The sequence below is a fragment of the Hemiscyllium ocellatum genome, chromosome 23, assembly GCF_020745735.1.
Source record: "Hemiscyllium ocellatum isolate sHemOce1 chromosome 23, sHemOce1.pat.X.cur, whole genome shotgun sequence".
NCBI classification, from domain to species: domain Eukaryota; kingdom Metazoa; phylum Chordata; class Chondrichthyes; order Orectolobiformes; family Hemiscylliidae; genus Hemiscyllium; species Hemiscyllium ocellatum.
In genome coordinates this window covers 15653558-15680163 of record NC_083423.1, presented here as the reverse complement: position 1 = coordinate 15680163, position 26606 = coordinate 15653558, and the positions used below count along the sequence as shown (strand labels likewise).

General features: G+C 40.8%; 1 protein-coding gene across 1 annotated transcript in view; it reads right to left on the bottom strand.

Moving 5' to 3' along the window:
* Window positions 1-26606, bottom strand: part of exoc4 (exocyst complex component 4) — a 582261-nt gene that overhangs the window by 426198 nt on the left and 129457 nt on the right. The window contains exons 7-8 of the mRNA XM_060842705.1: window positions 19511-19656; window positions 17019-17107 (exon numbers count right to left, since the gene is read on the bottom strand). Coding sequence (XP_060698688.1) covers window positions 17019-17107; window positions 19511-19656 — 235 coding nt within the window. The remainder of the gene's footprint in view (window positions 1-17018; window positions 17108-19510; window positions 19657-26606) is intronic.

Below are 26606 nucleotides of genomic sequence, written 5' to 3'. Positions count from 1 at the left end.
TTGGACCATCTAGACAGGTAACCACAACCTGTGATTTCTGCCTCCAATCACATGTCCTTCACAACATATCAACAACAAAGGTTCTGCCACAGTAGTTGCTTTTGGAACTGGAAATATGTAAGGACATTCTCAAAATACAGATGAGGTAGCCATAATCAAGTCTGGAGAAGCAGAATCACACTGACTGTTGACCAAGTTAATTCTGCGATAAGGTACAAGTAATCATTCCACATCACAACAAAATCTATTACTTAGGTGCTGGCACTGGTAAAGGCATTGTTTTTATTATCAAAACTCCATTTTTTGAGTGGTGCATTCTACCTCGGCAGACAAAATCCACTTGTCAGCTGATCAGCATTCTCCTCTTATACAGCATAAAAATATTGCCACTTAAACTGGTGCGTTTATAAAATTTCCTGATGGGGGAAAGACAAAAAGATTTGACAAATGTTTTTAGTAATATTCAAGTTCCGAACTGCCAAAAACTTATTTACAACTTTTACATTCTTACACTGAATATATCACTGAAATAGCACACTTACATAAATCTTAGTCTGCACTGAGTTGTCTGATCTGACATGCTTAATCACCAATCAGATACATGGACATTAAGAAATCTACTAGTCAAATAAAGGCATTGTAACAAAGAATAATGTAGCAGCTACTCTATTTCCTGGTATCCACGATGGTGTATAAACAGGAGTAAGCTAACAAAATTGTAGAATATTATATTTGACATACAGACGATAAGTAAATTTTCTCCTAAAAAAAGACCAGTTTTATTTTCTAAACATTCGGTCACAAACTTATTTTTGTTCCGAGATGTATTTGACTCTGCACAAGGAGCACACAGACTTCAAGTAACACCATGAAAAAGATCGATGAAACCACCTAAATTACAGTTTCTAAGTGTGCATTTTCACTTCTGAAAACGTTTACATAATAACTCACATACCACCACCAGTTCCATTCTGATGAGTTGCAAAGGGCTTTGGGTATTTAAAATCTGAAAAGCATGGCATAAACACATGCTTGTGTTAATAATGGAAGTACTCAATTTACAAGTTTTAATTACAGAAGCACATTAGCTGACTGAACAATGACACTGTTGGAGGCAGAGGAGGATCTCAACAAAACAAATAAACCTACACAGCAACAATAGTTTGCCCCAAAAGAAAACATTAAGTAGATGAAGAACCAACAAGCAAGCCAACATTTTCACCCTATCTTTCTATGTTGCTTGTTGATTGCATGTCCCAATGAGAATTGTCAAGGATAGGCAGCTGCCGATAGAGACAGGTAAAAATGATTTACAATTGCATGCAAATTTAATATCCTGTGATATTAGAATATCACTCATGGTTAAAAACTAAATATATTTAGGACATAAAACCAAAACTTGAGTTTAAATTCAAGTGATGGGTTTGTGATTATGCAAAACCTTGAGAAATTCATCAGTTCTACAATACTTAAGCACCACAGCACAGCATGCTATTTATAGAAAAGGAAACTTACCTCCTCTTGACAGGTCTGGTAACAAATTTTAAAAGTTGTCAGGCAAGACCTCAATGATACATGGTGATCAAAACAGTGTCAATGCCACAAAGATTGACAGGAGCAGATGGTTTGTGTAATACTCACTGAATCCCAGAGGCAAGATCCAATTAAAAAGAAAGACTGATGAAAAAGCTAATATCATAAAGAAGGCTATGTTTATACATACTCATCAATGGTGATATTTTATAAAAAATGAAATGATTGGGTTGATTAGTTCAAAAGATCTACTTTCAGCTTAGTGAGGTCATCAGTTAGCAATATTTTTGCTGTTACTAGGAGCTTGAGAGTAAATCAGCTTAAACTGGATGGATGGAGAACAGAACACAAAATCATTAGCCAGAATTGTAATATAATTATGTTTCACTGCTCACCATTTTACTAATAATGCATCAGTTGTTAGCTGGCATTCAGTTTCAAACAATCACAATAATAGAGTGATGTTGAGGTGCATGAAAATTGGATATTGACTGACTTTTCAACAGAACTTCAGCAATGACCTCAAATTCTAACTCTCTTTCATCAATAATGATGTTAGATATCTTGTGTCATTGATTCTCCCAGACCTGCTGAGTATTTCCAATATCTTCTGTTGTAAAGTTATATTTCCAGGATCTGTAAAATTATGCTTTTGCCCTGTGGATTGCTGCATTATTGCCATATGTCAATCATGACAAGACATCATTAGTCAATGAAACAAAAAGATAGTACTGCTGCATCAGTTTCTCTAACCAGAAAATCATGAAGCAGCAAAGCACACCTGGTGCCTCCAAGTTTCAATCAGTTAGGGGCTGTCAGGAGCATGGGGAAAACAAGAGTTCCTCTGATCCTTATGTTTTAGTTGCATTCTAAATAAAATCTTTTTATCTAGTATTATTTATAAAACATGTTAAGTGCACTATCATGACAGGTCACAATGGGTGGAATTTCCTCAGACCTTGAACAATATGCACATTGGTCTATCAGTTGGGAAACTATAGCGAATCTTGAAAAATCAGATTTTCTATGCCAAGAAAACACTCAATTCGTTCCATCTACTTTGGATTCTAGCATCTGTCTTAGAGACAAAAAAAAACTGCAGACGCTGGAATTCAAGGTAGACAGGCAGGAGGCTGGAAAAACACAGCAAGCCAGGCAGCATCAGGAGATGGAGAAATTGGCTTATCGGGTGTTACCCTTCTTCCTGTTGTGTTCTTCCAGCTTCCTGTCTCTCTACATAGCATTTGTCTTGGTACGTCCTTTAGAACCTAAAGGCTCACAATACTCCTGTCTTGCCTTAACGTATTGTGCAATCACAAAGCCAAGCAGCTTGTCATTGTTGTCAGCAGTCAAGGGGTCTTGCACCATGCTACATAAATATCACACCGACAGCATTTGCCTGCACGTTATACAGGAAAGACAGTGCATGTCAAAGGACAGGTCCTTGATCAAGTCAACAGAAATTGTCATTGGACTCCTCCATCGCCAGACCATAACAACACGACGGTTGGAGGAAGAGCGCCTCATCTTCCGCCTGGGAACCCTCCAGCCACAAGGGATGAACTCGGATTTCTCCAGTTTCCTCATTTCCCCACCCCCCACCTTGTCTCAGTCGATTCCCTAGAAGTCAGCACCGCCCTCCTAACCTGCAATCCTCTTCCTGACCTCTCCGCCCCCACCCCACTCCGGCCTATCGCCCTCACCTTGACCTCCTTCCACCTATCACATCTCCATCGCCCCTCCCCCAAGTCCCTCCTCCCTACCTTTTATCTTAGCCTGCCTGGCACCCTCTCCTCATTCCTGATGAAGGGCTCTGGCCCGAAACGTCGAATTTCCTGTTCCTTGGATGCTGCCTGACCTGTGCTTTAACCAGCAACACATTTTCAGCAGAAATTGTCATCAGTCAGGGATGTCAGCACTTTCAAGGGCAATGTCAGAACTCAGCGCATGGGAATGGACATATCCAGTGAACTGCTTAGGTTAATCAAAGTCACAGTTCAGTTTCACTACAGTCTGTGGAGCGGGCCACAGTAGATCCAGTGCAACCAGTGTAGGGATTACCGTTCGGTCACTTGAGATGCTGCAGAGATCAGTCAGGGAAATGGTCACTCACCAGCAGGGTTGTCATTTCAGCCAGGGGTGTGGTTCTGAATGTCTGGCAATGATAAGACTAAGGGATTATTAGTGGGCACCACTGTAGCAGTAAGTTTGGAAGTCAACAATGTGAGGATTAGAGGGAAATTGCTGGGATGTCAGGTGGGGGGAGAAATAGGATTGTGTAAGCAGGGAAGCTCAGCTAATGAGGGTGGGAGATGACAGTGCATTTCAGGACAGTGGTCACCATGGCAAAGTAAAAATTGATCAATTGCTCAATCAGCTTTGAAGCTGAAGTAATCATAAGTAATGTGAAAGATATCACAGGCAGGAAACAATTCACTAAAACACTGCAAGGTCTCATAGGCTGTCTCAGAATATGAATTACCTCTCAACAGCCAAGCTCTAAACTGCAATGCTGCCTTTCTTAGAGAACGGGGTGTGGTGGCAATGTTTCAATGGCCTTTTTGCATGAAGAATCTATTGTATTTGTGTGGCATGGCTTATGCTGCATTCAGCCAAATAAAGGTCCAATATATCAAAAGGTGCATGTGAAGCATCCCATGGCCATTCCTGTCACAGTCTTCAGTGTTCCACTATGTGATGGGCTACACTTAGCTATCAAGCTTGGCTGGTGGTGAGAAGGATCTCACAGGCAGAGCCCTTTATGCACGCCCGCATGCTGCCCTCGAAACAACTGTCGAAGGGACGAGACTGTCACACACCTCCTTCTGGAATGTACCTACGCAAAGGAAGTCTGGAGTAGAATGCAGTGGTGTTTGTTGAGGTTTGTCCCAAGCAGCTCCGTGATGTGGGACTCCATGCTGTATGGTCTGTTCCCCGGGACACACACTGCGACGAACATCAACTGTGCCTGGAGGATCGTCAACTCTATCAAAGACGTTCTTTGGTCTGTCCGAAACCTGTTGATCTTCCAGCTTAAGGAGCTAACCCCAACTGAGTGTTGCAGACTGGCACATTCCAAGGTCCAGGAGGATGTGCTGAGGGACGTGCTGAAGCTTGGGGCAGCTACCGCCAAGGCACGGTGGGGAAAGATCACCGTGTAACGTCTTGCCTGCCAAAGAAGAACAGGGCGCCCACTCAGTAAGTAGGCTCCGCTGAAGCCTCAGCTAAATATATGGATGGTAAATGTACAGACCCATAATTACGAATGATTAATTCCGATGTTTGTGTGTAAAGAAATGCAAGGTGCGCCTATGAATGGCACCACCAATTGTACAGATCATCAAAATATTTCATGAATAAAGTATATCAATGATATTTTGAAAAAGTGTGTGCAATGCAAATACTGACTACTGATATCACTAAGAACCCGTTTTGCTTCGGATATGCCCCACATAGGTTCATAGAATCCAGCCACAGCATCATTGAAGATACAGAAATTGTGGACAAACAGATCGTTCAGCAAGCCCAAACTGCAAATGTCTCCATATGAAGCTGAAGGCACCTTCAGGCTGAACAGAGGTACAGGGAGCCCAGAGTTAATCAACCCTTGTCATATCTCGCAGATGAGTGAGGCAAATTCCTGCTGGAGGCTGTGGGTGGCACGGGACACAGTTATAAAGCTATGTTTTTTTCCATGGAGTAGGATTAGTGACCGAAAGGAGTAGAGAGTCATCTTATCCTGGAGGCTGTCAGGGTGACAGCTATGCAAAACATTTATACAACTCACTGCTTCCAAGGATCCGTTGGGAACCTGTGTTGTATAACATAAATCTCAACTAAAAAAATGTATCAAGGATGTTATGAATGCAATTTGCAACAAATCAGACAACTTCATATCATGACCACGTGACAAAGTCAAAACTGTCGCATGGATATAGCTGGTTTCCCCCAGGTACAGGGTTCTGTTGATGATACACACATCACATTGATGTGGCATACTTCACTCAGAGTATGACATCTTCAACAGAAAAGTTTCTATTTCATCAAAGTGTTGTCATCACTGGTATCACATCCTTGAAGTCTGAGCCAGATACACTGCAAATTGCTAAGATGCCTATACCCTCACGAATTCTCATGTTCTGCCCTCTACAACCATGGTACTGCAACTAAATTGTACAACCCATTGAGTGAAGCAAAGCATAGATAAAATTCTGCTCACTTTTTCATCTGAGCCATCATGGAGCAGAGATGGGTTTCCAATGTCAAGATCAATTCAGAGAAACCTTGCAAAACAGTCTAATGTGTTGCATAATCCTGTCATGTTGTGTTCTGCACATCTGGACAGGCAAAGACAGGATGTAATGAACGTTGAAGAGATGGGAAAAAGGCAGTAGCTTTCAAAAGGTGGAGGATGAGAACTTCGATTAACAAGAACATTTTCTTGCAGCATCACGTGCAACAAATCAGACAGGATGCAACTGGCAGGAGAAAGTGAGGTCTGCAGATGCTGGAGATCAGAGCTGAAAATGTGTTGCTGGAAAAGCGCAGCAGGTCAGGCAGCATCCAAGGAACAGGAAATTCGACGTTTCGGGCACAAAGGGCTTGTGCCCGAAACATCGAATTTCCTGTTCCTTGGATGCTGCCTGACCTGCTGCGCTTTTCCAGCAACACATTTTCAGCTCAGGATGCAACTGGCACCCAGTTCCAAAGATGGGAGCTGGGTGAAGTAATCATTCATTGACTAGATTTTTGTTCCTCCAAAGACGAACATCCCACTTATCCCAGAAACAAATGCAGCCATTTCGGTTTATTTTTTTCTACAGTTTTTTTGAGATTCAACAGGAGTTAATGTTTTCAAATGTTTTGAAGCAGCCTAATGCCCAAAAAAATCCAGTCAAACCAAATTATTTGAAGATTTTGCTTTTATCCACATTCTCTGTAGTTGACTGACCAGCCCAAACCACCCTTGATTTATTCATTCAACATCCATCCAGTCTCCAGTTTTGAGTTGAGAACATCTTGATGCCAAAGTGTCTGTATGCTTCTCTGGTCAATAATTAACTTGCAATTTTTGATCCAGGCTAATTCCCATAAACAAACATCAAGTCATTTGTGCAATTTTTTTTTGACAAACAAACTGCTGCTCAAAATTCAAAGTTCATTTCTCAACTTCAGCTCTCAGTTCCAAGCCAAAAATGAGAAAAATGAACAGACATGGACTTGACAATATGAATGTGAGCTTCAATTTGCAATGAAAGCTCACCTATGCAACATAAAGAATCACAGAATCCTGAGAGTGCGGAAGCAGGCCATTTGACCAAATAAGTCCACACCGACCCTCCAAAGAGAATCCCACTCACCTCCTCTCTCCCTGGAACCTTGCACTTCCTTTGCTAATCCACCTAGCCATCATAACATTATGGGCAATTTAGCGTGGCTAATCCACCTAAACTGCACCTAAATTGGCCCGTGGGAGGAAACCCATACAAACACAGGGAGTGTGCAAACTCCACACAGACAGCCACTCGGGGATGGAATCGAACCTGGTCCCTAACATTGTGAGGCAGCAGTGCTAACCACTCAGCCACTTTGCCACCTCAATGGGTATCATCAGAAGAGGATCCCCACCCACCCTCCAACAATGTACAGCAAAGAGTTTATCCTGGCTGGCAAAATTTTACATGATGCACAGCTAGACTTGAAATATGCTGCACCAGCAGAAATCCTGAAAATGGTGAGTATTTTCTCTGCCCATTCATTCAAAATGACTCGGTATGATAGAGCATGGTGCATATGTTTGAAAGCAAATAGCATGAGATAACTTGCTGGAAGTCAGAGACAGAAAAACTCTCCCAAAGTTGACACTTAGCTGAGCTTTTGGTCAAATTCAGCCAAAAAGTTATTGTAGATAAAATACATCAGAAATCTTGCCCGGAACATTGTTTCCAAGATTGCTGCCACTTATAGCTCAGTGCAAATATTCCCTTGTTGGTAACAATGAATGGTGGCTCAAAAGCTTAGTATTGGTGCCTTACAATGCCAGGGACCTGGTTTGATCCCAGTATTTGGTGACTGTGTGGAGATTGCATGTTTGCATGGATTTCCGCCAGTTGCTCTGGTTTCTTCCCACAATCCAAAGATATGCAGGTTAGGGGGATTAGCCATGCCAAAATTGTCCATAGTGTTCAGGAATATGCAGGCTCGATGGATTAGCCATGATAGGGAGAGGGTAGGGAAGTGAGTCCGAGTGGGAAGCTCTTCAGAAGCTCACCGCAGACTCCATGGGCCGAATGGTCTCTTTCTGCACTGCAGAGATGGTATAATTGTGTACTTGAAGAGAAACACGAAATGAAGAGGGGTTGACCACCATACCAGGATGAAGTATATTGGTAAAAATCACTGCCCCTTGCTACTATGGCTAACTATAAAACAAAATTCAGTGTGACATTTAAGCTAAGTGACTGAACAGTACATTAGTTTGAAAACTATTATGGCTGATACACAAAGGAGAAATACTCATACAATACAATTAGACATTCTCAAGTTAAAAAAAATAAAGCAAATAACTGCACCATAATAATTTTTCCATCTATTAGTTATATTAATATTAAATCTGCATTCATGCCCTTGGAGTAGTCAACGGGCAGAAGACCCATTCTGGCCTGCACTTAATGCCAATTTATAATAATTCAGTCAAGATAATAAACTCCATGCAGAAAAATAATTGAGTTCATATAACGCCATGGCATGAAGTCATGGTTCATTTTCCCATGCATTGCACAAACACAGGGTTGGATCTTAAAATTACATTAATGACATGCATGCACATACAATCAAGAAAATATAACATCAGGTCACTTCAGGACGAGTTAAGCAGTTCAACAATGCTGCAATGTACAACATCATTATTTTTGCCAGAGAATGTTATCTATCTGTGCAATACTTAAGTACTGATCACAGGCCTCTGAGCTTAAAGAAAACTCACCTTGGACCAAAATGGCAGCCTCCTGATTTTTCGATTGTGGTCTTTGGTCCAAGGCTCCCTGACCACAGAAAACATCTTATCTGCACCTACTTGGTCTATCCTTTTCAGTATTTTGTAATTTTTAAATGAAATGGTTTCTTATTCTGCAAAACTCTGAAGAGAATACAGTCAAGTAAAATTGCTCCTTAATGATTTGCTTGTCCTTGTTGAAGATCATCCAAGGAACATGAAATTCGACGTTTCGGGCATAAGCCCTTCTTCAGGAGGGCTTATGCCCAAAATGTCGATTCTCCTGCTCCTTGGATGCTGCCTGACCTGCTGCGCTTTTCCAGCAAGACATTTTCAGCTCTGATCTCCAGCATCTGCAGTCCTCACTTTCTCCTTGTTGAAGATCAGTCATCATAAAGTCAAGCACAAGCATGTGAGATGTCAACAGTAAATTTAAATTTCAGATCAGATTTAGAGTTACTAACCATCACAAAAATACTTCGAAGCATTGCCTCCTAATATTGAATTCATGATACTTGCATTTTTTTTATAAAATAACAATGAGCACAATCCTAACTACTCAAAAGAATTAATTGCCTGCTATCCATCATGTAAAAGCAAAGTTAGGGCTCTTGTGGGACAATAGTTATGTCCTGACCAGAGGGCTGAAGTTCAAGCCCACCTGATTAGGAGGAGTGAAATGACATCAATGAACAGGTTGATTTGAAACTCCCTATGTAGGAAATATCTAAGACAAATTTTAAGCCTAAAAGCAAAAAGAACCACTTACACGCAGTAATCTATTCAAAATATGGAAATCCATCCAGTCCCATTGATATTCAGAATAAATATTAACAATTTGGATGAGGTTACCAAATGTAATATTTCTAAATTTGCTCACCTCCAAACTAAATGCGATTGTGAGCAGCAAGGAGGACATGAAAAGGTCTCAGTCGATTGAGCCAGTATTCATTGGGGTTCAGAAGAGGGGTTCTCATTGAAATTGTTAAAAGTTCTGGCAGAGCAAAATTGACTGGATGCAGGAAGGATGTTTCTCTTGTTCAGGCACTGTACAAATAGGGATCTTGGTCTCAGGATACAAGATAGGTCATTGCAGACTGACGTGTGTGGACTTTTTCAAGGCAATAGCTAGGGGGACAAATAAGAGATTCTGTGAGAACGAGAGAGAGTCACGTTTCATATGTTGCCTCCCAAGTGCCAGAGTTCATGATGTCTCTGACTGTTTTCAGAATTCTCAAGGGGGAGGGAGAGCAGCCCCAAGTCATGGTCCGCATAAGCACCAACAAAATAGGTAGGAAGAGAGATGGGGATTGAAGGCAGAAATTCAGGGAGCTAGGGTGGAGGCTTAGAGGTAGAGCAAACACAGTTGTTATCTCTGGTTAGTTGCTCATGCCACATGCTAGCAGGGCGAGGAATAGGGAGAGGGACCAGTTGAATACATGGCTACACGGATGGTGCAGGAGACAGGGTTTTGGATTCCTGGATAATTGGGAATCTTTCTGGGGACCTCTACAAACAGATTGGTCTTTATTTGAATCGAAGGAGTACCAATATCCAGTGGGGGGTGGGGGGCAATTTGCGAAAGGTCTTCAGGGAGGTTGAAACTAATGCGGCAGGGGGATGGGAACCTAAATTGTAGTTCCAGTACACAGGCGATTGGGAGTAGTTAGATAAGAAATACAGTTTCAAGGTTGCAAGAGGGCACCAGCAAGCAAAAAGTTGTTTTGAAGTGTGTCTACTTCAGCACTAGCAGTATCCAGAATAAAGGTGGGCGAACTTGCAGCATGGGTTGGTACCTCGGATTTTAATGCTGTGGCCATTTCGGAAACATGCGTAGAGCAGGGACAAGAATGGTTGTTGCAGGTTCCGAGATTTAGATATTTCAGGAAGAACGGAGAAGATGGTAAAAGTTGGGGGCTGGGGGGAGGCGTTGGTGTGACATTGTTAATCAAGGAGAGTATTACGCTGACAGAAAGGACGTTTGAGGACTTGTCTACTGAGGTAGTATGGGCTGAGGTTAGAAACAGGAAAGGGGAAGTCACCATGTTGGAGATTTTCTATAGATCTCTGAATAGTTCCAGAGATGTAGAGGAAAGGACAAGAAAAATGATTCTGGATAGGAACGAGTGAGACAGGACAGTAATAGGGAACTTAAACTTTCCAAATATTGACCAGGAATACTATAGTTTGAGTATTTCAGATGGCTCAGTTTTTGTCCAATGTGTGCAACAGGGTTTTCCTACACTGTATGTAAACAGGCCAACATATGGGGAGCCACAAAGGATTTGGTACTGGGGAATGAACCTGGCCAGGTGTTAGACTTGGAGGTAGGCGAGCACTTTCATGATAGTGACCACTATTCGGTCATGTTTACTTTAGTGATGAAAAGGGATACATATATACTGCAGGGCAAGAGTTATTACTGGAGAAAGGCAATGATGATGTGATTTGGCAAGATTTAGAATGCAGAGGATGGGGAAGGAAACTGGAGGTGATCAGCACAGTTGAAATGTGGAGCTTATTCAAGAAACAGCTACTTGTGTCCTTGATAAGAATGAACTAGTCAGGAAGAGAGAAATTATGATCGAGGGAGCTGGGGTTACGAAAGGAGGTTGAAGCTCTTGTCAATTGGAAGAAGGTGGCTGATGTTAGGAAGAGATGTAATGGCTCAGTTCAGGCACTTGAGAGTTAAAAGTTAGCTCTCTCTTTAGGTCTTTCCTGGCTAAGAAGAGCCAGGAGGTAACATGAGAAGTCGTTGGTGGATAGGATCAAGGAAAACACTAAGGATTTCTATAGGTGTTTCAGGAATAAAGGAAAAAGGAGAGTAAGATTAGGTCCAATCAAGGATAGTAGTGGAATGCTGTGCATGGAGTCAGACAAGACAGGGGAAGCACTAAATGAATATTTTTCATCAGCATTAACATGAGAAAAAGGCAACGTTGTCAAGGAGAATACTGAGATATTAGCTACTAGACTAGATGGGATTGAGGATTGAGATTCCTGATGAAGGGCTTTTGCCCGAAATGTCGATTTCGCTGCACTTTGGATGCTGCCTGAACTGCTGTGCTCTTCCAGCACCACTAATCCAGAATCTAGATGGGATTGAGGTTCACAAGGAGGAGGTGTCAGCAATTCTAGAAAGTGTGAAATAGATATGTCCCCTGAGCTGGATGGGATTTATCCTAGGATTCTTTGGGAAGACATTGCAGACATAGGCTTTGATCTTTATGCGATCATCGTCCACAAGAATAGTGCTTGAAGACTGGAGGAGAGCAAATGTTCAAGAATGGGTGTACAGTCAACCATGGTAATTATAGACCAGTCAGCCTTACTTCAGTTATGGGTAAAGTGTTGGAAAAGGTTATTAAAAATAGGATTTATAATCATCCAGAGGAATAAGTTGAATAGGGCTGGTCAACACGGTTTTGTGAAGGATAGGTTGTCCCTCATAACCTTTACTAAGTTAATTGAGAAGACAACAAAACAGGTGGGGATGAGGTAAAGCAGTTGATGTGGTTATATGGATTTCAGTAAGATGTTTGATAAAGTTCCCCATGGTTGGCTATTGCACAAAATATGGAGGCATGGGATTGCAGGTGATTCACTGGTTTGGATAAGAAATTGGCGAGCTGAAAGAAGACAGAGTGGTGGTTGATGGGAAATGTTCATTCTGGAGTTCAGTTACTAATTGGGTACAACAAGGATCTGTTTTGGGGCCACTGCTCTTAGTCATATTTATAAATGGCCTGGTTGAGGGCACAGAAGGATAGATTAGTGAATTTGCCGATGACACTAAGGTCAGTAGAGCTGTGGATAGTGCCGAAGGATGTTGTAGGTCACAGAGGGACATACAAAAGCTGCAGAGCTTGGATAAGAGGTGGCAAAAGGAGTTTAATGCGGAAAAGCATGAGGTGATTCACTTTGGAAGAACGAACAGGAATACAGAGAATTGGGCTAATGGTAAGATACTTGGTAGTGTAAATGAGCAGAGATCCCTAAAAGTTGCCACCCAGGTTGAAGGGTTGTTCAGAAGGCATACGGTGTGTTAGCTTTTATTAAACGAGGAATTGAGTTTCAGAGCCATGAGGTCATGCTGCAGCTGTACAAAAGTCTGGTGCAGCAGCACTTGGAAAATTGCATACAGTTCTAGTGACCGCATTATAGGAAGGATGTGAAAGCTTTGGAAAGGGTTCAGAGGAGATTTACTAGGATGTTGCCTGGTATGCAGGGAAGGTCTTAGGGGGAAAGGGTGAAGGACTTGAGGGTGTTTTCGTGAGAGGAGGAGGTTCAGAGGTGACTTAGTTGAGACAGTTAAGATAATCAGGGTTTTAGACAAGGTGGACGGTGGCAGCATTTTTCCTCAGATGGTGATGGTTAACATGAGGGGACATAGCTTTAAATTGAGGGGTGATAGACATAATACAGATGTCAGAGGTAGTTTCTTTACTCAAGAGTTGTGGGGGCATGGAACGGCCTGTCTGCAACAGTAGTAGACTCGCTAACTTTAAGGGCATTTAAAATGGTCATTAATTGACAGATGGATGAAAATGCAATATTGTAGGTTAGATGGGCTTCAGATTGTTGCACCGACCTGTGAAACCATCGAGTGCCAAAGGGCCTGTACTGCGCTGTAATATTATATGTTCTATATCCAATTGGAGGAGGCGCTCTTCAGCATTACTTTTTAAATCCTTACTCAACAATCTCAATGCTGCCTTTAGTGAACCATTCTTCCACGTTGATGTGAGATCCTTAATTTGAGGAACGTACTGCAAAGACTTTTAGAGCTGAAGCCTAAAATTTTCACTTTTCCTAAATCAAGGAATGAAGCGAGCAGTGAGTTGTCAGACAATGCATGGTGGCTTAACTTTGGGTTTCTTACAGATATAATGTCAAAACTTAATGATTTGAACAGTAAACTGCAGGGAAAGGACAAAAACTTAAACATATGATTAATGCTGTGAGTGCATTCAAATTGCAATCGAGTCTGTGTTCGTCCCAATGAAAAATAAAACTTTGGAACACATAGAGTCTAAAGAAATTACTAAAACAAAATCAAATGCAATGAGAAATGGCGCTCACCTTCCACCCTATCAACCTTCGCATAAACCAAATCATCCGCCGACATTTCCGCCACCTCCAAAAGAACCCCACCACCAGGGATATATTTCCCTCCCCACCCCTTTCCGCTTTCCGCAAAGACCGTTCCCTCCGTGACTACCTGGTCAGGTCCACGCCCCCCTACGACCCACCCTCCCATCCTGGCACTTTGCCCTGCCACTGCAGGAACTGTGAAACCTGTGCCCATACCTCCTCCCTCACTTCTATCCAAGGCCCTAAAGGAGCCTTCCACATCCAAAGTTTTACCTGCACATCCACTAATATCATTTATTGTATCCGTTGCTCCCGATGCGGTCTCCTCTACATTGGGGAGACTGGGCGCCTCCTAGCAGAGCGCATTAGGGAACATCTCCGAGATACCTGCACCAATCAACCACACCGCCCCGTGGCCCAACATTTCAACTCCCCCTCCCACTCTGCCGAGGACATGGAGGTCCTGGGCCTCCTTCACCGCCGCGCCCTCACAATCAGACGCCTGGAGGAAGAACGCCTCATCTTCCGCCTCGGAACACTTCAACCCCAGGGCATCAATGTGGACTTCAACAGTTTCCTCATTTCCCCTTCCCCCACCTCATCCTAGTTGCAAACTTCCAGCTCAGCACTGTCACCATGACTTGTCCAGACTGGTCCAACCTGCCTATCTTCTTTTCCACCTATCCATTCCACCCTCTCCTCCCTGACCTATCACCTTCCTCTCCTCCCCCACTCACCCATTGTACTCTATGCTCATTGTTTTTACCACCGCAATGAGAAATGGTCCCACCCAGACAGCTTTGTGCATCTCTTAATAAGCCAGCAGAAGAATTCAGGAGTTTGATGTCAGGGAAGGAACTGTCGTGTTTTACTCAAATCTATTCCTTCAAGCATACATTATGGTAGCTGTCAAATTTCATCAAACATTTGATTTACGAAGTAATGGAGTTAATATAGAGGTAATGACGATGCAAAATGATACTGAGTTGAATCCAGACCAAGGATCAGGAATCCCCACCTCACAAAACTCAGACAGCATTCTCCCAAAAAATGCAAATGTGCAAGTCAAGTATCTTACCTGTCTCAGAAAAATATTTGATGGACAATATAGAGTCAGAGTCATACAGCACAGAAACAGACCCTTTAGCCCAACTTATCCATGCAAACCAGGTTTCGTAAATTCAACTAGTTCCATTTGCCTACACTTGGCCCATATCCCTCTCTACCTTTCCCATCTATGTCCCTTTCCAAAAGTCTCTTAAAATGGTTGTAACTATACCTGCATATACCACTTCCTCTGGCACCTCATTCCATATACACACTCCTCTCTATTCCAGCCCTCTATAGCTGACACATGCATCTTTCTTGTTCTTGACCAGAGCCTCAATGTCTCTAGTCATCCAGTGTTCCCTCCTGTAGTCAGCTTTGCACTTCGCACTGACAGGAACATGCTGTCCTAAAATTCTCATGCTCTCACTTTTGAAACCTTCCCATTTGCCAGACATCCTATGTTCAGCCTCCTCAATCAATTTTTGAAAGGTCTTGTCTAATACCATCAAAATTGGTCTTGCCCTAATTTAGAACTTTAACTTGTAGACCAGGTCTATTCTTTTGCACAACTCCTTCAAATCAAATAGAATTATGGTCACTGGTCCCAAAGTTCTCCCCGACTAATACCTCGGGTCATTCACCCTTGTTTATTTCCCAAGAGAAAGTCAAATTTTACTCCTTCTGTCATAGGACCATTGACATATTGATTGAAAAAGTTTTCTTGAGCACATTTAAATTACTCCCCCCTCCGCCCCCCCCAAACAATATCCCAGTCCCATGTTTCCGGCCATGCCTTCACTTCATCTGCCTTACCTGTCAGGTCTCTTGCATTGAAACAATGCAGTTTAATTCTTCAGTCTTCCCTCGTTCTCTGCTGTGTTCTTTTCTGTCTTGTCTATTTAACTTGCTGTTTTAACTTCTGAAAGCCTCAACATTTTCTCAACTTCCTGAACAGCTCTAACAAATCTCCCTGCCAGGATAATGCTTCTCCTTAAGTTCAGATGTAACTCATCCCTCTCGTAGAGGTTATGCCTTCCCCAGAAGACATCCCAGTGATCGAAAAAACTGAACCCTTTCCCCCTGCACCAACTCCTCAGCCAGCATTCATCTGTGCTACTTTCCTATTCCTACTCTCACTAGCACATGGCACCAGGAGTAATCCAGAGATCACTACTTTTGATGAATCAGAGTCAAACTAAAATCCAGATTTCAAGACATTGGAAGACAGTCACAGCAATCAGTCCGAGATTTGATGCGTCAAGGACAAACTGAATACTTGTATAAACATCGTTTTAGTTTTTTGGAACTATAAAAACAAACAGCTGATTCTATATTTTCTTCAGGATAAATCCTAGGTTGTATTTAATGACGTGTATCAGTGATTCCTGTAAGCACAAGATCATTTTAAATATAACAACCATGATCCATTACTTACCTCTGAGAAAACTTTTGACTATGACAAAAATGGACGACCAATTCATGACTTAGATTGTCTGTAATTTAAATATCAGGGATCTTTCACGGAGTAAAATGTTTTTAAAAAGAGAAAAACGCTCATTTAGATCATGAATAAACAAGAACCAGTTGATGTAAAAATTATAATCCTCACAAAAAAGGCACTGAAACTTTGATCTGTACCCATTTCTGAGTTCACACCCGTCTGGTCATTTCACAGATTGGTATTAAAGTCCTCTGGAGATGATCCAGTTTTTAAAAAGCAATCAAATAAGATGTGACAGTACACAAGTGAGTTTTATTTCAGGTAACTGCTTTTGGGTCAGAAGAGAGAAGGAAAATGGATAGGCAATAGAAGAATTGGAAGGCACTCTATTTTTCTCAGAAGACAATGCCAGTGGAAATAAAATTTCAGAAACATTCATCAACGAAAATTCAAAAGATATCGAAAAATCTGATGACTGCTGAGACAAGTCATAAATTCATTAACCATTGTCTCAGGTTAAATCGAGCAAATCAAGGACTTGTCAAACTCCATATTTTTGAACATGGTTTTTAAAAGAAGCTTTTCAGCTCTTGAAACTTGATATTTGCACTTTGCTGATGTTGATGTGTTTTATTACTTTTTCAGCATTAGTGATCAAACTCCTCCGTTCCACCTCAGAAAACTTAGAAACTGGCTTCTTACATTTGACCAGCATTATGTTTTAATTTAAGGATGACATAGCTGTATACCAAAAAAGGAGAAAAAAAATCTTTGTTGTACCCAACTGAAGGTGTAAGTAAAAAGAGGGGAGTTAATTTATTCTTCTTCACCTGGCTGCACCAAAACCAACAATATAATTTCCTCCTTTTCGAAAAATGTAAAGTAAATAACATCTAATGAATTTACCTTGTAGTTCTCCACTCTTGCTGTACAGCTCCCGTCTTTGCTCACGGAGGTATGCACTCATGCTGATGGCATGTGAAGATGATTCAAACCTGCAAATGGACAAATGTAATTGAAGTATAATTAATATTATTTATGCATCATTTCTCGAACGTAATACGAAGCTATCAGCATTAAAATGCCTTTGAAACTGGAATGTTGCAATTCAGGCTCATATAATGCAACTTGTATATTATCTTATTTTAGGAGCTCCAAAATATGAGAAGAGACATGTGAAATTTACACTACTTTCACAAGGGCAGAGAAGTCAAAGATAAAACAATTTTTAAAATTATATTCAAGGTTTTTAATTGAACCAAGACACAGAATATCATTTCACTAACTTGAAATTATAGGCACAAGTCAAGTGAAAGAGTTGCTGGAGTAGGGAATGTTTTGCCACACAGAGCTGTCAGGGGACAGACCATTTCACCTTGTAAGCAAAAAAAAATGGAAGGCGCAAGTCAAATCTGAAGTAAAAGTGGGGAAGACAGGCCCATGGGAAGATAGCAAAACAAACAGATGGACATTGACAAAGCAATTCAAAGTGGTAAAAGTGCTGAAGAAAGTCAAAAAGTCTGGTCGTATTTATGAATAGGGAAAAAGTTCCATTTGGCCTCATACCCTGTACTAAGCTTGACAATCATTACATTGGTTATTGGCTAAGCACAAATTTTGTATTCAATCATGGTATGTGTGAATCAGCATTTAGTACCCATCCCTCATACCAGAGGGCAGTCAACCTCACTACTTTAGAGTCTTTCGGACTGTAAGTTTACCAATTTCAGATCATAACCAGTGCATTGTTCTTTCAGACCGTCATTGATCATGATTCAGATTTTCTAATTTTCTGCTCCTTGAGCTTGATCTTTTCTTTTCACTAATATCCTTTTACCACCTTCTTTTTGCCTAGTAATATCAATCCTGTGTACTGTCATCTCTCCTGTCTTCAAGCCAGTAAGTATTGTTCTTTCCTTCCCATGCTATTTCCTTCATCTCTGCATTTGTTTAAAATATATCATTTTTAGCTTTGAGTTTTGAAGAAAGGCCATGTCAATTTAAAACATTCACTCTTTCTCGCTCCAACACTGCTTTCCGGCCTGAACATTTCCAGCGTTTTCTGTTTCGATTCAGATTCGCAGCAGTCACAGTATTCTGTCTTTATTCCTTTTGTAAATTAATAAGGCTGTTGTGTGTTGCCTGCATTTCTTTTTTTTTCACATTTTCAGTTTGCAGTATTTTTTCCCCCCAACTGATAACGGTTTTGTCAACATCAAAATAGTTACATGTTCTAAAAAAGACATATGTAGTCTCCAAAACATTTTGTTGTCAGTACTCAGAATTTAAAAATTAAATTTCGGTTTGATCAATCACAGAAATGATAAAGCTAACATTCTGATTTCAAGCAAGCTTTCAGAAACTAGCAAAATTGTTTTAAGTATCAATGAATAATAACTACTGTTTCAGTCATCACCCAATGGCCTTTTGAAGTAATTTTTAAGCATAGCTCCCTTGCTGCAGTAATCCCTAGAGCAATATTCGATGATTATGATCCCTTGCCACTGAAACACCACTGCCAATGGCAAGACTCAAACAAGACAATTTTGTGAACCAATCCAAAAGAGCGAATATACTGCACGAAAGTAAACCTGTGCCTTCTCCAAACCAACGTTCTACTATTCAACTATTCATTTCAAGACACATATTGCCGTCTGACTGTACTGTCAATGCATAAACATCTCATGATCTTCAATGGTTCAAGGAAATTTTGGTGATGGTCAATAAATACTGGTCTCATTGATAACGTTCATATCCCAATAATGAATAAAAAGTGTTCTCCACTTCGACAAAGTGAACTACATTGGAAAGATTTCAAAATAGCTATTCCCAGAAATAAAATGAGATTCTATTAAATGAGCACCATAACAGCTAAACTGCTGGACTAGAACACTTGCAGTCATTTTTTAAAATTCTGATTGATGAGTAGAAGGTGAAACATGTACCAGTCAGAAAATTATCAGGTATTTCATGTTCATGAATTTTTGTCCCTGCATGTTCTCTTCCCATTTGTTCCTTTAATGAGGAGTGTAAGTGACAGGTTTCTGTGTGTCTGTCACTGATGTTGTTATTTCCAGCTTTGTCAATGGGAGAGAAGTACCAAGCCATTGGTTAGCCTGACTTGGATTGCCATAGTCGAGTGTAGGGTGCTGGAAAAGCACAGCAATTCAGGCAGCATCTGAGGAGGAGGAGGAGGAGGAGGAGGAGAATTGACGTTTCGGGCATAAGTCCTTCAACAGGATTACCTTACACTAGAACATAAAAATAACATGAATTTTCAAAAGGTTACATAAACGTAATTTTCACTGAAAAAAAAGTTTCTTGTTGTTTAAAAGAGTATTACAAAAGCATATCATTTATCTTCTAAAATGTAACAATGGGGTCCCTACGATTCTTACTTAAAGAGAGAGATTTTGGGCCTCTGCGGTCTCTTTTTGGCAAAGAATGCTGCAAAATCACTTCCTGAGCTGGCATAGCTGAGCTGTGATGAAGGTTCAGAGGCAGTTCGAGTATTCTTCACATCTAAGTACTCTGTCAACAGCATCTGAAATGGTAAAACATTAAAGTGAAAAACCACCAACGGGCACACTATGTTAACTTTCCAACATAAAAGTTATCACTTTTCAACTAAATAAAAAAAAAATGAATTGCAGATGTTGTAAATCAGAAACAAAAACAGAATTTGCTGTAAAAGTTCAACAGGTCTGACAGCACTTGGAGAGAAAACAGAGTTCACATTTTAGGTCGTGACCCTTCCTCAGAATCTTCCTGAGGAAGGGTCACTCATCCTGAAACATAAACTCTGATTTATCACCACAGATTAGGCCAGACCTGCTGAGCTTTTCCAGCAATTTCAGTTTTTACTTCTCCCTTGCTGTTTCTTTTTGAATGCCCCTGCACAAAATTAGCTTCCACCAAGAATAAAGATGAATCTCATACACAACGACATATCACTCAAGGACAGGTATTTGGCATAACTGTCCAAAGTTTCTCTCCCTCTTTTATCTCAATACATAGTGGTATCTTGATATCCAGCACTAATCTGACTTGCCAGACAGACAGTGCTATGACAATGTGCACCTTACTATTCTCAGAGGTTTCACAGCAGATAAGGAATGAGGCAACAGAGAATTAGATTACTTACAGTGTGGAAACAGGCCCTTCGGCCCAACAAGTCCACCTTGACCCTCCAAAGAGCAACCCACCCAGACCCATTCCCCTACACCTAACACTAGGGGCAATTTAGCATGGCCAATTCACCTAACCCGCACATCTTTTGGACTGTGGGAGGACACCGGAGCACCCGGAGGAAACCCACGCAGACACGGGGAGAATGTGCAAACTCCACACAGTCGCCCAAGGTGGGAATTGAACCCGGGTCTCTGGCGCTGTGAGGCAGCAGTGCTAACCATGTGGAAGGCCTCACAAGAATGGCGGCAATTTTGTTACATCATACTGGAGTATCATGCTGCAAATCAAGCTCTGCTTTTCTTGGAGTTGTTACAAGTGTTCAAAATGTTAAAAAGACAAAAATTGATGGAATAGCAGATAGTGAAGGGTACTGTCAGAGAATACAGCAGAATACAGATAAACTGTGGAGTTGGGCAGAGAAATGGCAGACCAAGTTCAATCCCAACAAACATGAGTTGATACATTTTGCAAGATGCAATTCCAGAGTGAACTATACAGTAAATGGAGAAGTCCTGGGAAAAATTGATCTGGGTGTTCAGGTCCATTGTTCCCTGAAGGTGGCAATACAGGTCAGTAGAGTGGCCAAGACGGCATATGGCATGCTTTCCTTAATCGGACAGGGTATTGAGTACAAAAGTTGGCAGGTCATGTTATAATTGTATAAGACTTGGTTTGGTCACATTTGGAATATTGCGCACAGTTCTGGTCACATTACCAAAAGGATGTGGATGCACAGGAGGTTCACCAGGATACTGCCTTGTATGGAATGTGCTAGCAATGAGGAGAGATTCTGTAGATTTATTGGAAGACGGCAGTTGGGGGTGGGGGTGGGAAACCTGATTGGAGGCCTACAAAATCATAAAAGGTTTGGACAGCAAGTAACTTTTTCCCAGAGTGGAGGACTCAATTACTAGGGGTCACAAGTTCAAAGTGAGTGGGGACAAGTTTCGGGGAGATATACGTGCAAAATTCTTTCGGGAATTTTTTTAAAAAGGGTGTTTTACAGATCGAGGGAAAAGTAAGAAAGCAGTTCTATGGTCTCTGTTCACACAATTTGCTAAAGTGAATCTTGTGCTGATCAGAAAGCTGGTTCTTGATTTTCTTTCAGTTGGTGTGTTCACTGTTTTCGTGTGTTCACTGGTTGGCTGGATGTACAAGGCAACTGGCTCACACTTAGGGTTCTAGTTTATTAATTAAAAGTCACTGCTTACAACAACTGTTGCAGGAAAGAACAACTACTTGTCTTCAAGCTTAAAGTTGTTTTTACTGCAGAGAACAAAGAAGCTCCAAGGCCTACAAATATCTCAATGCTTCTTGCTATTTCGTTCAGCTGACTGGGAACCAATCACATATTTGTTGACCCATTTGGGGGTCAATAACTAGTCTGCAGATCCATCAATTCCTTGAGCATTTGGACACAATTCTTGGCTCAAGCTCAGCTGCTAATGTAAGCATTTTGCCTAAGTGTATTTTGCATGACTGTCAGGTTAGCTATTTCTGAAAACTGAAGTAATCTTTCAGCAACCCTTGGTTTTTAAAATGCCGAACGTTCCCATTACATTCCACAATGATGAATGCAGAGGTGCAGGGTAAAGAAGGATAGTCTGCTGAAATGTCATAATTTGAGTTCACAATTTCAAGACCATCGGCAAGAGAGTTAGGATCGAGATGAGGAGAAACATTTTTACTCAACGGGCTGATTGGATTTGGAATGCGCTGCCTGGGAGAATGGTGGAAGGTGATTACGTGCAAGGTTTTAAAAGAACAGGATTTTTGTCTGCATGTGATTAATTTAGAGGGCGACAGAAACAGGGCTGGAGAACAAGTCGGATGGCTCTTTTGAGAGTCGTTCTCGGCCTCTTTGTGTCCTATAAAAATTCTATGGTACTCGACTCTTAAAGCACGTCTTCCAGATATGGCAAGATATCTCCTAATGTTGAGGCATAAATCTGTGCTCCAACGCACCCCATTGAAATATGCCTTGCTCCATCAAGAATGTTTCTGCTTTGCTTCAATTGATACCTATCTAATTACAGGGTTCAAAAGATGGTGACTAGATTTTCTTTAAAATCAGAAAGGGGAAAAACATTTTCCTATATGAGTTTGATACTTAAATGTTATAGGTATGATGGTCACATTTTGTTTTCCTTATGATGAGGATCTGCAACTTTACAAATTGAAATAATTGTGGACATTGTCAATCAGAAACTAATACAGAAATTGTTGGAAAAGCTCAGCAGATCTGGGAGCATTTGTGGACAGAAATTGGAGTTAACATTTCAGATTGAGTGACCCTTCCTCAGAACTGATGGTAGCTACAAAAATGCTAGTTTATGTACAGACGTTAGGGGAGGGGTTGGTGTGATGGGGGAAATGAAGTTAACAATAGGTGGGGATAAAGCCCAAAGACAGAAGATAACAGTTGGACAGACAAAGAAGGGGATTGTTAGGAGGGTGAGCAGTATTCATGGGAACTGTTCGGGGCTGACTATGTATTAACAAGACTTGACGTGTGGGGGTTGGGATAATGACTTGGGAAAACTCAAGCCCTAAAATTATTGAACACGATATGGAGTCCAGAGAACTGTAGGGTTCCCCAAGTGGAAAATTAGTACTGCTCTTCCAGCTTGTGCTGAGCATTGCTAGAGCACTGAGACAGAGATGTTGTCCAGAAAGCAAGGCAATGTGTTGAAGTGGCAGGTAACTGGAAGCTCAGGGTCCTTTTCACAGACAGAACGTAGGTGTTCTACTAAGAGGTCACCCAGTCTGCGTTTTGTTTCCCCAATGTCAAGGAGACCACCTTGTCAGCAGTGAATGCAGTCGACTCGATGCCACGAATTGCAGGTAACATGCTGCTTCACCTGGAAGTTGTGTTTGGGCCTTTGGATACTCAAGAGGGAAGAAGTAACACATTCTCCACCACCACCCCCGTTCATCTTTTGCAATGACCATTCCCTCTGTAACACACTTCCTTCACTGTTTTAGTTTCAATAACTTTCGAACCATTTACACTGCCTGGAAGAAGCTGCCATCATCAATATCTTTAAGGCAAAAGTTACTATCTTTCTACACCCAGTCTGAATACTGATCAAATCCAAAGTAATCCATACCATAAGATATTGATGTCTACTGCTGGGAGAGTTTATATTATGTGGCATATTAATTATTAATGCAGTGTATGGTGTGATAGTTGTGTGTTATCAAATTGTAAATATTCACAAGATCCTTCAAGAGAATCAAATGTCTTTCAATACATTTGAACATTATTTTGACAAGTTCTAAATGCATGAGAACTCCATGAGCTATTTCATGATCTTAATCCCATAAGTAGGCTAAGAGGGCACGTACCCATCTTGTCCCTTTTCCCCTTGAGCTCTTTGTGGGCGGCACGGTGGCACAGTGGTTAGCACTGCTGCCTCACAGTGCCTGAGACCCAGGTTCAATTCCCGCCTCAGGCGACTGACTGTGTGGAGTTTGCACGTTCTCCCCTTGTCTGCGTGGGTTTCCTCCGGGTGCTCTGGTTTCCTCCCACAGTCCAAAGATGTGCGGGTCAGGTGAATTGGCCATGCTAAATTGCCCGTAGTGTTAGGTAAGGGGTAAATGTAGGGGTATGGGTGGGTTGCGCTTCGGCAGGCTTCCACACTAAGTCTAATCTAAAGTATTAACAGAATAAGTTTAGAGTCAAGGACTTGACCACTTCCTGTTCTCCTGTGATGTATTTGACAACTAAGCCCTAATTATCACGTTAATAAATCAACAAGAATACAAATTTATTGTCACTAAGTATTAAAACCCTTATGCCCATCAAATCCATGCCAGTCATCAAGCACTATCTATTCTAATTCCATTTCTCACCACTTTGTCTGTTATGGCATTTCAAGTGTCATAAATATTGTACTTGTGGCTGCCTCGACCATCTTTTCAGTCAATGAATTGCAGATACATACCACCCTCTGGGTGAAAAACTTCCTCCTTAAATCCCCTTTAAACCTCCGGCCCTTACTTTAAATCTTTACACCATGTTACAGATCTCTAATAATGGGAAATGCTTATTCCTGTCGACCCAATCTATGCTCCTCCTAATTTTATGGACCTCAATTAGAATCCCCCCTCAGATGTTGGAAAGACAACCTGAACCTATGCAGTTTCTCTTGATAGCTGAGGAACTCTAGCTTTTATTTATCTACTTATTCTGTTCCATTCTGAATAGGTTCATCACATGATGCATCTTATGTTTATAATAATGATGGATTCTGACATTCAGAATGCATCTAGGTATGGTATGATTTGATTTGATTTGAGAGAAAACAGCCAGAAACAACCTATTTCTTACGCATAGATGAAAAGGAATTCTTAATACTTTTGCCTGAAATGTTTCCCATTCCTCTGAACGCACAAACTCGTGCATTCCTGGCAACTGGCACCCAAACCGTCACCATAAATAGTTGAGCGAGATGAATCTTTGTCAGCTATTCTATCATGGAAGGAATCATAGATGAATGCAATGTTGACATTGCTCAATGGTAACATATACTCCTCAGAAAGAACCATTGATTTTGGCCAAAAATCTGTCTGATGTGGGACACTGCCTCATTTGTCAATGGAAACCAACTAACACATATGTTGCATGGCCTTTAAAAGATCTTCCTCAGTTGCAGTAGTTCAGTGCAAAAATAAGATAATGCAATTAATCAGTAAAACTTGAAAGCATCAGTCCAATACCAAAGTTTCCAAAGTGATCACATTGTACTATCAATTTTTCATGCGTGTATTTTGGACAAGGCCCGAACTAAAACTGTAATCAGCTTCCATATTCTTTGAGTAATTGCTGTATATTAATTTGCAGTCAGTATACTTTAGAAGTAATGACCCCTTGCTAATACCTTGTCATACTTGTAACTCTACATTTAATTAAACTGCAGTGAGGACTGACACAATCACATATGCCTAATTGCTTTAACAGGAAAGAGTGAACCATTGTGCAAGTAAGTAAATTTCCTTTGTTATTTAGCAGATCAAACCCCCTTATAATATATTGAAGGTAACATTAAAATAAGAAAAAGTTAGGCTCTAGAATAAGTATGGTGCTGTATTCCAGATGCAACGTGATTGGTCAAACTACTTGATTTGAAGCAAAGTACGCTTTAATTTTACACTACAGTTAAAATACAGATGAAATAAAAAAAGAAAAGAATTGGCTTAACTGTAACACCATCAAAACGCTTAACAAAATTATATATATATATATATATATATTTTAACCACAAACAATTTACTGTTTCAATAAAGTAACATCCCATAAACACACCTTTGGCGAAGGCAAATTAAGAAAGATTATCTCACATTAAATTCTTGCAGCAGGAAGAGAAGCCCAGCCTTTAGCTGGAACATCCAGCTTTCAGAGCGCAGCAACTGCAGAAAGCTAGAACTAAAAGTCTTGACTGTGTGGGAGCTTGACCCCATCCATCCAGCTGCTTCTGTTGTTCCAAATGAAAAAAAAATCTCGACCCCACAAACTCTTTACTTCATTGGCTCTGAGCAGACCGTTTAGGATCTCTATCTTAACCTTTCTTCAATAAAGAAAGGACAAAATACACCTCTCAAAAACCATAGTATTGTCACACCTTGTAAAAGTGTATTTAATTGTAAAGTACAGGCTTGGAATTTTCAGCTGTCAAATGGAATCCATCTTCTCAGTGGACAAAAATAAGCCCAAGAGGCAAAACAAGACATGAAACATTGAGCACCCTTATGCAGCTCCCTGGAGTCACTCAACAAATATGGCCTGAATACTTGCAATCACAAGATCTGCTTTGAAACAAACAAAGCATGGACATTAATTAAATAGAAATATCAAATTAAAGCAAGGAATTTATTACAAAAACAAGATTTAAGGCATCCTAACATTCATTTGATTCAACAAAAAATGTTCCCAGTTCTTTTCCTTTTTTGTTTTAAAAATCAAGCTAAGGGTTCTTTTAAACTGTACAAGTAAATCTGACTGAAGACCTCCTGATTTCATTTCATTAACTACACTCCAAAATTCAAAACAAGTCTAGACGTCATCATTAATTCTTTTAGCAATGCTGACTGTGCTAGAGTCTCATGCAGGTAGCAGAGTAATCTCAATGATTTCGTAAGGTTCTAGCCAAATGTTTTTGTTTTCAGTGTCTCTTTTTGCAGTCAAGTTTCAAACAAGCTGCATTCAAAAGAAAATAGTTTAGTAGGAATGTATTATTTGTCAGCCAAATTTCATGTGATATAAAACTGTTTACCCACAAGGTAAATTTCAAAGTGGGTGGA